General features: G+C 39.8%; 1 protein-coding gene across 2 annotated transcripts in view; it reads left to right on the forward strand.

Moving 5' to 3' along the window:
• Positions 1 to 837: 837 nt before the first annotated feature.
• The window catches only part of slc23a4 (solute carrier family 23 member 4), a 37,705-nt gene continuing 26,506 nt past the window's right edge, over positions 838 to 12,036 (forward strand). Inside the window, exons 1-5 of one of the 2 annotated variants that reach the window (XM_072552219.1) lie at positions 838 to 861; positions 1,560 to 1,800; positions 6,896 to 7,042; positions 8,221 to 8,378; positions 10,166 to 10,325. In XM_072552219.1, coding sequence (XP_072408320.1) covers positions 1,753 to 1,800; positions 6,896 to 7,042; positions 8,221 to 8,378; positions 10,166 to 10,325 — 513 coding nt within the window. In that variant the 5' untranslated portion in view covers positions 838 to 861; positions 1,560 to 1,752. Of the gene's footprint in view, positions 862 to 1,430; positions 1,801 to 6,895; positions 7,043 to 8,220; positions 8,379 to 10,165; positions 10,326 to 12,036 lie in introns of those variants that run through there. The other variant, XM_072552218.1, reaches the window with a different exon arrangement.

Below are 12,036 nucleotides of genomic sequence, written 5' to 3' on the forward strand. Positions count from 1 at the left end.
TTAAAGCTGATGGTTTTGACAATATAGGACTAATCTTATTGTAGAAATATTGATATGTTATCAAAGGTATAAAAAGAACGGGGCAGCTGGATAAAGACCACAGAACTAACTGCCATCTGCCAGACCTATGCCTATATGTGAAAATTAATTAGCTTTAGGAAACATTTTCTCAAACACCCTGAATAAAATAGATTGTTCACGGCCCATTAATCACAAAGTAAAAAGAGTAGAAATAGCTGTATCTAACTTTACACTTCATAACTAACTTCAGAACAGAAATCAATATTACAATCTCATAGCAACTAGTCTGTTGTATGTTTACATATATAATTAGGACAGTGGGAAATACAAGAAGAGTAACTGAATGGAATACAATGAACAACAAAATTCAAACTGTCCTTAGAGATAAGCCAATCTGAGACAGATCAGAGAGAGTATAGCCATTGATTTTGGAATGCAAATGAATACAATGCATCAAAAGATCCCAAAGCCTAGAGATTATAGTGTCTGTTGAACACTAGAAGATCATGAGAGCCTGGGCTGTCTATAGGAATGCCCATCATCAATTAGGTGCTTTACAGGATTGGGTGCATGCCTTCAGAGGGAAGGGCTGTAACCACATTGTATGTGATCATACAATTAGAATGTGTCATCGATCTCTCTTCCGATCTGAGCTAAAGATAAAGGGAAAAATTGCTTTCTCATGTCAAGGTCACATTCGGGAAAGATCCTTTTGCCCTTTGCATGCATTAACTGGTTTCTGTTTGAATAAACTTCTTCCACTTTCCTGAATCCTGCTTGCCTCCTGAGTTTTCATTTCCAGTCGGGGGTTATGCTCCTACACATAGGAATGTCCAAATGGTATGTATCATGTATGTACATTTACTTCAGTGTTAGATGTGATTTCAATGCCATGATTCCATTATCATTTGTCCAGATGATATTGCAAAACACGTCTGCAAGTATAACAATGTCTGGTGTTTCTTAGCTCATTTTTACAGATGTAAATCAAAAGGCAGGCCGTAGTAGCAGCAATGCAAAGGGTGGCATATAGGTTTTATGGCTGAAGTGACATCTCTGATATATAGGGGTAAGTTTTCAAGCTGGGCTCTTTCAGGTGTAAAATTGGTGTAGTGGTTCACAGCCCATTAAATAAACAGGCAAACTTTCATTTCCATCAGTGTAAAAAATTATCTCCATCCTTATCTAACAGTCACACTTTATCTAAATTCCTAAAAAAAAGTCATATTTGACATGTTTGCATATCGCAGATTACTTTTATGATGGCATTACTGTCACATTACAGTCTTGTATTGTAAGCATTTTAATTTTATTTTCTATTATGAAAGGATGGGAGTGGCTGAAATGCCACATGAGCATCAGGTTTATTCTGTTACAGTGGACTGAGTGCTTATGAGTTCCAGCTCTGTTCGAATTTGCAGGATTCAATGATTAATCAGACTATACAGTCAATATTTGTTTGCTATTTTTGGGGAGAACTTCTTCAAGATATGACTACAAATTTTAACTACTCTTCTTCCTTCCCTGTACTCTCAAAGGAATGATATCTTTCATCTAGAGAACTATGAAGAGTTTCTTTTTATGAGCGGTTAACTCCTGAGGTTGCACAATAGGTTTTTCAAAAGAAAAGTTCCAGTCCTTGTGATTATCTGGGATTAAATATTTGCTGCATGTCTTCCTGAAGGAGTTGCTTGTAAACGCTTACAGTTGTAAGGCTGGGTCTGAATTGCTATGTCTTCAGAGAAAGAAGTCCATGGGCTAAATAATTATGGATATATAGTAAGTATCAATTATTTTCTGAAATAATGTGTTTTTCTTTATATTGTAAGTATGATGATGTTCCAGTAAATATTAATGAAAAGTAATGAGAATTTTTCTGCTACTGATATAAAATGTAATTGTTGCTCATTTGTACTCCTGAAAAATAATCTAGTTGCTAGTTTTTGTGTTCTTCACCAACTTTCCTTTTATGTTAACATAGGAATCCATACCTTTCAGTATATTCTCCTTGACCCCTTCTCAATATTCCTGCCCCATATGTACTAAATATGCTTAAGAAATGAGGAGGATTTTCTGTGAGGTACCAAATCTTCGATCTGCCATCCCAATTTCCAATAAATCTATGAAATAAAATGGTGATTTCGTGAAGCCGAATTCAGCCATAAAGACATCATTCACACACCAGCATTTAAGTCATAGGCCTTGCATAATGTTGTCTTGAAACTCCAGACACACAAAAGAAGTTTGTTCTCTCTCCACTGTTCAATGTTTGAGGATGGTTTTAACCAGAAATAACTGCAGTACCTATCATAAGGCTTTTATTTTGTAATCACGGAGATGATCTTAAGATCACTTTTCAAAGTTCTGGTAAGGAAGTTCATTCTGTCATTAGGGGAACTCTAACCTTAACCTTAACTTGAACCCTAACCCTACATTTTCTTTTCAAATACCCAGTGTGTAGTGATTGTAACGAGGTTCGCCAGGTTGACCTTGTACAGTGTGAGTTCTCTGACTGGGGCTGTTAATCTGGTCCAATCAGGGACCCCTGGAGTGTCAGACATCCTGTTCATGCTGAGAGTTGACTCGAAGGGAGAGTAATCAGTGTCAAGGACTCTCTGTGTTTAAATAAAGAGTGTCTTGGTGAAGGGATACTGGCCTCTGTGGAGTTAGTTCAATAGCAATAAGAGAAAAGCAAACTCCTGAAGAAATTCACACGCAATAGTTATCTTTGTGTTGGGGTACACATTTCTGGCATCATGCTGTGATTTTGAAAGCTAGACTTGTTTGATCCTGCTGTTGAAGACTGTGCCCAGAATGTGGGAAGAATGTGTTATTTTTTCTGGGCAAATGACATCGGGATAGCTGAAAAGCAATGCGTAATTCTCCTGACACTTGTGGACCCACTGCTTTTTCAGTTATTAGAAGCCTGACTTTCCCTGAGGCACCAGAAACTTTCAAGAGTTGGCAGATTTAGTTAAGGAATATTACAACCCAAAGCCTCCTTTAATTCTGAGACACTATTGGTCTTACTCAGCAACTCCAGAACCAAGGGAACTCATATTGGAATTTTTGATTAGGTTAAGATGACAGGCAGAAACATGTGACTTTGGTTTAACTCTTACTGAGATACTGAGAGACTGTTTGGTATGTGGAATTAATGATGTAATAATGCAAAAGCATTATCAGTTGAAGCCCAGCTGGACTACCAACAGGATCTACAACCAGCTTTATCATTGGAAAATGTGGCAAGTAGAGCTTGAGTTGCAGGGTATTCTGATGGAAGTGGATTCCATTACCAGGGTGATTGAGCTTGGGTAACACCACTTGAGTGAAGGCAATTGCATAGCTTTACTCAGGATATATCCTGAATAAAGGGACTCTAGGTCAGCCCACAACAAAATCCTAAAACAAAGCCAAACCTTGTCAAATGGTTAAAGTTTTCTGCAGGACCTGGGCCGGCAGGCTATTGTAGTTGCTGCTTGTATGTGGACACAAGACAGCAAAAGGGTCCCACTCAGCCTATCTTAGCCAGTATCCAGGAGAGTGCACACCCTGGAAAGTCCAACTACATCTCAGTTGGAACAGTTAAATTGCTTAGCAAAATCCAAATCAGAACCAAACAAAATAAACATCTGGTTAAATGGTTATCTGGTTCAAATGGAGGTCGATATGGTGAGGCCGTTTCAATGATTGCAAAAGCTATCTTAAACAAAATTTGCCCCAGACTCCAACTCTTAAGTTTGCACAAGACCTCGGTGAGATGGAGAACCTACACCGGGAAAGCTTTACAGATTAAGGGGACAACTTTGGTTCTGGCCTCTTATGACAGGCAGCAGGTTCAGTTACCACTGATTGTATAAAAGGCTTGGGTCCAAGCTTGATGGGGCAAAATTGGTTGAGAAAGATTCACCTTGATTGGCTTAACATTTTTCAATTAGAAAATGGCTGCTTGCGTGAAGTCCTAATTAAAAACCCAGACATTTTTCAGGAAGGTCTAGAGACTATCAAAGGAGCCAAAACCACCTTGCAAGTTGACCAGAAAGTGATTCCACGATTCTGCAAGACCTGCCCAGTGCCATTTGCCTTACATGCAAAAGTAGAGGCAGAACCCAAAGGGCTGGGAAGCGAAGGAATCTTCAAACCATTCCAGGAGGCAAGCTGACCTTCACGAAGCTGGACATGAGCCATGTGTACATATCATTGTGGTTAGATGAGGAGTCCCAGAAGTATGTGACAATTAATGCCTATAAGAGTTTGTACCTATATATTGACTGCTATCTGGGATATCGTCACCCTGTGCAATTTTTCAGCAGACGATGAAGTACATTTTACATGGAATACCACAAGTCACGGTTTACCTAGATGACATGCTAATAACAGGAAAGACCAATAGGAGCACTTAGAGAACTTGGACATAGTCCTTAGACATTTCCCATAGGAGGGCATATGCCTAAGAAGGGAAAAGTGTGTGTTTCAGGCACCCCAAGTAACCTCCTTGGGCTCCAGAATTGACAAGACTGGGTTACACCCGTTGGAGTATAAAGTGAGGGTAATAAAGGTGCCCCGACTCCCACGTCTGTACCGGAGCTGAGGTCTTTCCTTGCACTGGTGAATTATTACAGAAAATTCATACATGACCTGGCAATCACCCTGGCACCTTTGTACCAATTCCTAAAAAAGTGTCAGCCTTGGAAATGGTTGTGTGGCCAAGCCATAGCTCTCAGGGAGGTGAAGAAACAGCTATTATCCTCTAAGAGATCTGGTATTGACATGCGATGCCTCCCCATACGGCATCGAGGTAGTATTAGCTCATAGGTGGCCCAATGGAGAGGAACGCCCAATAGCATATGCATCCAGAAGTTTGGCTAATGCAAAGCGTAAATACACCCAGATAGTGAAGGAAGGTTTGGTGGTCATATTCGGAGTTATATTTGGAGATGCCCCAGGTGCAAGAGGGAAGCAATTGTGCATTACACGCTGCCTGTATCCAAGCACAGTTGGAGGAACCTGACCCATTGCTAAAATGCCCCAGAAGGAGCCATAGATTAAAATAAATAGCCTATGTCCTCTGACTCAAGGGGGAGGGCTGTAGTGATTGTAATGAAGTCAGACAGGTGGATCTGATGGAATATGAGTTCCCTGATTGAACCAAATTAACAGCCCCAATCAGGGACCCTTGGCTGACAGACATAGATAGGAGCGTCAGAGGTTCAGTTCACTCTGAGAGAGCTGGATCAGTGTTAAGGACTCTGTACATACAAATAAAGGGTGATTTGGTGATGTGCCTCTGTGGAGTGGTTTCACTATGAATCAGCATGCCTGTACAAGCACCAGCTTTTGGCTCAGCCAAAGGAAATTGCTGCTAATGCTGGGGTTAGCTTAGTCTGATGCTTGGTTTGTGAATGAGAGTGATGGCAACAGCATGGGTTGAATTCCTGGACTCTTTAACATTATTATAAAGGACTCTCCTTCTCAATCTCCCCACTCGCCTGCAGTATGGTGGCCCTCAAATTAATCCATCACCAGTCATCTCTCTCTTCTGAGAGATCAGCCCTACGGTCAGGTTGGACTATGGTGACTTTATTGCAGATGCTAAAAATCTGAAGAAAAGTTGCTGAAAAATTCTGTGGAAAGAAACAATTAATTTTACAGGTTGTGGGCACCACGGTGGCACAGTGGCTAGCACTGCTGCCTCACAGCGCCAGAGACCCAGGTTCAATTCCCGCCTCAGGCGACTCTCTGTGTGGAGTTTGCACATTCTCCCCGTGTCTGTGTGGGTTTCCTCCGGATGCTCTGGTTTCCTCCCACAGTCCAAAGATGTGCAGGTGGGGTGATTTGGCCATGCTAAATTGCCCGTAGTGTTAGGTGAAGGGGTAAATGTAGGGGTATGGGTGGGTTGCGCTTCAGTGGGTCGGTGTGGACTTGTTGGGCTGAAGGGCCTGTTTCCACACTCTAAGTAATCTAATAATAAAGTAACCTAATCTAATAATAGATTCTCTCCACTGATGCTGCTTGATGTGCAGAGTTTTTCCAGCAAGTTTTGTTCATATTTTACGCTGTCATATTGATCAGGGAGAGCTCATGTCCAGTAATCCAGATATCATTACCTCAATCAGAGATGCTGGAATTAGCTTCTGGGCCACTGACTGTTGAGTGATTAAAAATTCTGAGAATTTCCTCCATACTGTCAGTGTACTGTCACCAAACCAATCACAGCTGTTCACACTTCCACCTTTACAGCGATTCTTAGGAGTGGACGAGTCTTGCCACCAATTTCCATGTTTTGAATGTTCTTGATTGTTACCTAACAACTCATGCCTGAAAATGCCCACATTCAACATGAGGCAAGAGTATGCTGTACTGCACGATACCAGTTAAAAGACTGCGCCGTCTGGTCACCTAGATACAAGCATGAGAATAGCATTATTGGCAAGGACTTCTGTTGCTGTGAAACTATATTCTAACGTGTGTCACTGCCTCAGGAACTGAAAGTAGGAATGGGCTGGGAGGTTGGCTGAAGAGTATTCCCTAAATTTGTTTTACTTTTTTAAATTTCAAATAGATGTCACAATATTAAATTTCTACAATTGTCCTGAAAAATAAGTTTTGCAGGGGTAACTAAATTAAATCTAAAACTAAATGTTTGATAATTCCATAGTCAATCTGCAAATCAACCTAAATTCTGATTAACTCAATAACTAATTAACTCACCCTGATAATTAAATATTTTGCATATTGTTCTATGTCTTTTGGCAAAACATAAATGGCAACAGGTTAAAACTGGTCAGAAAGGATTTAAGACAACTCATTGCAAGTAATTTTTAAAATAATTTCAATTGTTCTGTGGGTCATACACTTTTTAATTATCATTTAGAATGAAGATGGATACACTCACCAAACCAGTAAAATGGAGAAGATGGAGGACAACAGACAGTCTTCATTGAAGAAGAATGTGAACAAGATGACTTACTATGTCACTGATGTTCCTCCCTGGTATTTATGCATACTTCTTGGCACTCAGGTAAAAAACAGAGAGAGAGATAACAAGAGACAAAATCCTTTCCAGTCTCACACCATCCTCACTCAGGCTGACATAATTGTGATATCATTGTGGCTGGTTTAGAATCCTGGAATTCCCTCCAAACTGTAGGTGTACTGGCATCAAACTAATCACAGCTGTTCAAGAAGGAAACACCCCACCACCTGTACAGGGATTCCGAGGAGTGGATAAGTCTTGCCAGCAATTTCCACACCTCAATAATTAATTTTTAAAAATATATTGCAATGTACTTCACAACAATTAAATACTTTCAAAATATAGTTACTATTGTCATAGACACAAACACAGCAACCTATTTATATTTAGCTAAATTAAAGAAACATCATTTCAGTAATCTTGCTGTCATGTTTTTGTTGAGAATGCTGGCACATGTCAATGTCAATGGATCTTTAGATCTTATTTAAAATTTTATGAACAGTTCTCTAGTCCTTCAACACTGCACTGAAATGCCAGCCCACTGATGCCACTGAATCATCTGCTTAATGCCATAGTGGAACTCTGAAAGGAAACTTAACAAAGAGAGGAAAATTAAGAAAGAGAAAAGGAAAGAAAATGGAGAGGAGATGCAATGATCACTGGTTGTTCGATCACCAAGGAACCAACAATCAGATCTATGCAGCTCTTCTTCCTCTCTTTGAACATTTCAGACACAGGGAGAAAGACTAAGAGCTCCATTTCCACAAACGATGCAGTGACACTTTACAGTATTTATTGATGAATAGGGAAAATAAAGGTTTTCTTTGCAAATCTTATAAGTGACAGCATTCCTTTGATACTAAAATGTAAGAAGCAAAATAAGTAATAGTAGATACTCATCAATAGCGATTTTCAAGAAACTTGTGAAGGAATTTAAAGTTCTGTTTGAGAATACCAGCTGTTAGCAATGATTCTAATTTCTCAGTTACATCTCCTCAAGAACCATTTTTTGTTTCTCTACATGTGACATTGCCACCTTATTTTGATAAGATCATCCTTATTATCATTTAGTTTCTCATAATTTTCACCTTATCATGGACATTCCCTTTTGTTCTCCCTTCCCACCACCCTTTGAAATTTACCAGTATTTTCTGTTTTCATTTTCAGAGTCTGTTGCATTTTGCTTCTGATTAAAATTCTATTTGTAATGACATTTTCTCCAGCATTATCTGACTGCTTTGGGAGGTACTGTAGCCATCCCTCTCCTTCTGTCTCGGGAGCTCTGTTTGCAACACGACCTCATCACACAGAGCTACCTTATCAGCACCATCTTCTTTGTCTCAGGAATCTGCACGCTACTTCAAGTTCTTTTTGGGGTTAGGTAAGATATCTACGTATTTTAATTTTCAACCTTTGTCAACAATCAAAACTAATTTTTTTCTATTTTATCACAGAGCTTTCATAAAATATGGCATGGTGCACCCCCCACCCCCCACCCCCTCCCCGCCACCGGCCCCTGTCTTAGAGTCAAGATTAGAGTGGTGCTGGAAAAGCACAGCAGGTCAGGCAGCATCTGAGGAGCAGGAAAATCAACGTTTCAGACAAAAACCCTTCAAAAGGAATCAGGAAAGCTCTTCATCATCTCATTCCTGATGAAGGGCTTTTGCCTGAAGCGTTGATTTTCCTGCTTCTCGGATGCTGCCTGCCCTGCTGTGCTTTTCCAGCGCCACTCTAATCTTGACTCTAATATCCAGCATCTGCAGTACCCACTTCTGCGCATCAGACATAGCCTGTTAGAATATTGTAATGTTAATCGATATATCCCAGCGCCAGAGACCCGGGTTCAATTCCCGCCTCAGGCGCCTGACTGTGTGGAGTTTGCACGTTCTCCCCGTGTCTGCGTGGGTTTCCTCCGGGTGCTCCGGTTTCCTCCCACAGTCCAAAGATGTGCAGGTCAAGTGAATTGGCCATGCTAAATTGCCCGTAGTGTTAGGTAAGGGGTAGATGTAGATGTAGATGTAGGGGTATGGGTGGGTTACGCTTCGGCGGGGCGGTGTGGACTTGTTGGGCCGAAGGGCCTGTTTCCATACTGTAAGTAATCTAATCTAATCTAATCTAATCTCAGAAGACTAGAATACAAAAAGAGAACAAGTTATGCTCAAACTGTACAAGTTCTAGTCTTGAAATAATTATTTCAGTTCTGGGCACCACACCTCAGGATAATGTATTAGTCTTGGAGGTGCTTGGAATATAGCCTGGATTCCAAAGTTCATATTACAAGGTGAGATTCTACAAACTAGAGTTGAATTGCTCAAAATCTAAAAGGTTGAATTGTGATTTGATTGATATGTTCAAGTTATGAAGGGAACTATGTAGAGATGATAAAATGAAAACTTACTTCAATTAGAAAATCAGTCTAGCACTGCGGCACAGAGTCTAAAAAAAACAAAATTTCAAGCAGAGAAATTTGCAAAACAGGATTTAATGTAAAGAAGTGTGGAACTGTCTGACACTAGGTCAAATAATAATTTAAAATCTGAGATTCATGAAATTTAGTGACATTAATACGTAATAGGAAATGGAACAAAAGAAGTTAGGTTGAATTAAGGCACAAATCCGTCAGTAGCTACCTGAGTTGTGAACCAGCCTTTCCCTATATTCCTCGTCAGGATGGTTGAGAACATTTTCAAAGAATACAATGGCAAGCAACAAAGCAGTTTCCATCAGTGCTGACATCTTTAAAGTCTGTTTATCTTTTCATGACTCATAATACCAACATCTATCATTTATAACCAACAATCAATTGCAAGACAGCGGGTATGACCTTGCCCAGTTGACCCAGGAATAATTACTGAGCATCAAATTTGTACTGAAACAAAAATGGGAGTGCTTGAGTTCAGGTATTTATGACTGTTTGACATTGCTTATGAAATCTGTGAATCTCCCGTTTCCCTCAGCAGTTTTGATGGGCATAGGTGATGTGCCAATGGTGCACTTGTTAACTTTAAATAAAACAGTGTCAGCTGTAACTGTTCTTTGACAGCCAATAGTATTACTTAGTCTGGGATCAATTTTTTAGGCTCATATATAAATCCATTAACAAAAAACAGTAATTTGTGGCACTTACTGTAACAAGGAGAGTTGACCAATTTGTTATGTTTGTTTCAGGTTGCCAATTCTTCAAGGAGGGACATTTGCTTTCCTAACCCCTACCTTAGCCATGCTGTCTTTGCCTCAATATAAATGTCCGGAGTGGACCTATAACAAAACACTAGTCAACGTCAGTGATCCAATCTTTATCGAAGTTTGGCAGACACGTATACGAGAGGTACTTCTAAAACAGCATCTATTTTTTGTCTGACCACAGTGGATTAATGGCCTTTCACTTTTAGCACTTGGGCTTGACTCAAGTCCATATTGATGAGCTGAAAGCTTTCTCTTGCAACAATGGTTGTCTGTACAAGGAGTGGGACAGATTTCATGTAATTCCTATTGGTCTTGGTTTGAATAGAATGTTAAAGTTCACTCAGTCATTGATGTTATGATCAACACAGAGGCAAGGAGTTTTTTAAAAATTGAGATCCTAGTAACCAACTTAAAGGAACCGTACAATGACAATTCAAGTTTTAAGATTTTACTGTAACAAAAAAGTAGAAAGAACATTTACTAAAATTTACTCATTCAGCAACTAACAAACGAAACTACTGAAAAGGTAACCCTTAAGACTCTGATGGCCAAATTCTTTGAAGGCTTTTGACTCTAAGACATCTATCTCTGTCGAAAGGAAATCAGAGACCAAACATCAGTCTAAGCTGTTCTTGCCTTTGTATTCAGGGTGGGAAATATGTCAAGTACATTTTCAATAGCTTCTGACCTGGGCTTCCTTGTCCCCACAGTAATCAAACCAACCACAAATTTGAAGAAAGTCACATGACCCTCTACGTTCTTCCATTTTATATTGAAGATACTGTCCAAGACATAATCACCCTAATACTAACAATTTTTTATGAAATAATGCCAATTAAATTTATTTTTGCTTTTCATTTTCATATTTAGTACAGCCTTGCCTCACTTTTTGTCTATCCAGAGCAACCATGTATTCAATATTGAAGTTTTAATATCCATTCAACAAAACATGTCCTTCTACACAGGTCCACAGTACACATCAGAGAAAAAGAAGGCAAACATTCTTGTCTTTTACAGTTATGAACAGAAATTTATATTCATGGAAGCTGTATGCTTTTGGTTTCTTTTTAAATGGCCCAGATTCCCCAGTCATTATTATTGCTTTCCCTTGTAGTTTGTAACATCACTCAGCTACTGCTCATACTGCAGGTCAGCCTCTGGATCCACATCTCTAGAACATTCAGAATGTTGCTGCTTTCAACTGTGAGGCACCAGAGGTCACTTCTCTGGTTGCAATTTGGTTCGGAGCTCCTGGTCAGCTTGCGTTGCTCAGCTATTGAATAGTTGGGGGAAGTATTGTCGTGTTCCCATAACTTTTCTTTATCCAGCACTGGCCTTTTATGATGATCAACTGAAGAACAAAATGCTGCAGGTCTACAGAAAATGGGCAGTAGAGCAGGACTAAGTGAGCTGCTCTTGCAGGGAGCTCGCATGGACAATATGGGCTGAATGGCCGACTATGTTTGTAGCACTGTAATATATTGTCTTCATGCGTGACTTCCAAATGTATTTCCTATTCATTAGTTTTCATTCAATCTCGGCTGGTTGAAATCTGAGACAAAAACATCACTGACCTTGCTTGTGGAACTTCAGCATGTCGATGGCAATGTCATCTCTGTTCTCACGGAAAAGAGTCTTCAAGGTTCACTCTACCCTTACATGGAAGCGTATCAAAGAATTGATCTCAGCTGCAACCTCAAGAAGACTCAATGCTTTACCAACCTGTCCCAGGTAAAATTCTTCCATCAACATCAATGGAAAAATCCTCCCAAGACTTGGAAAAATTCCCTTTCTTGGGAAGCTACCTCTCATCTAAGGTTGACATTGGTGCAGAGATGCAACATCACATCCAA

This window comes from Chiloscyllium punctatum, chromosome 32 (genome assembly GCF_047496795.1).
Source record: "Chiloscyllium punctatum isolate Juve2018m chromosome 32, sChiPun1.3, whole genome shotgun sequence".
NCBI lineage: Eukaryota > Metazoa > Chordata > Chondrichthyes > Orectolobiformes > Hemiscylliidae > Chiloscyllium > Chiloscyllium punctatum.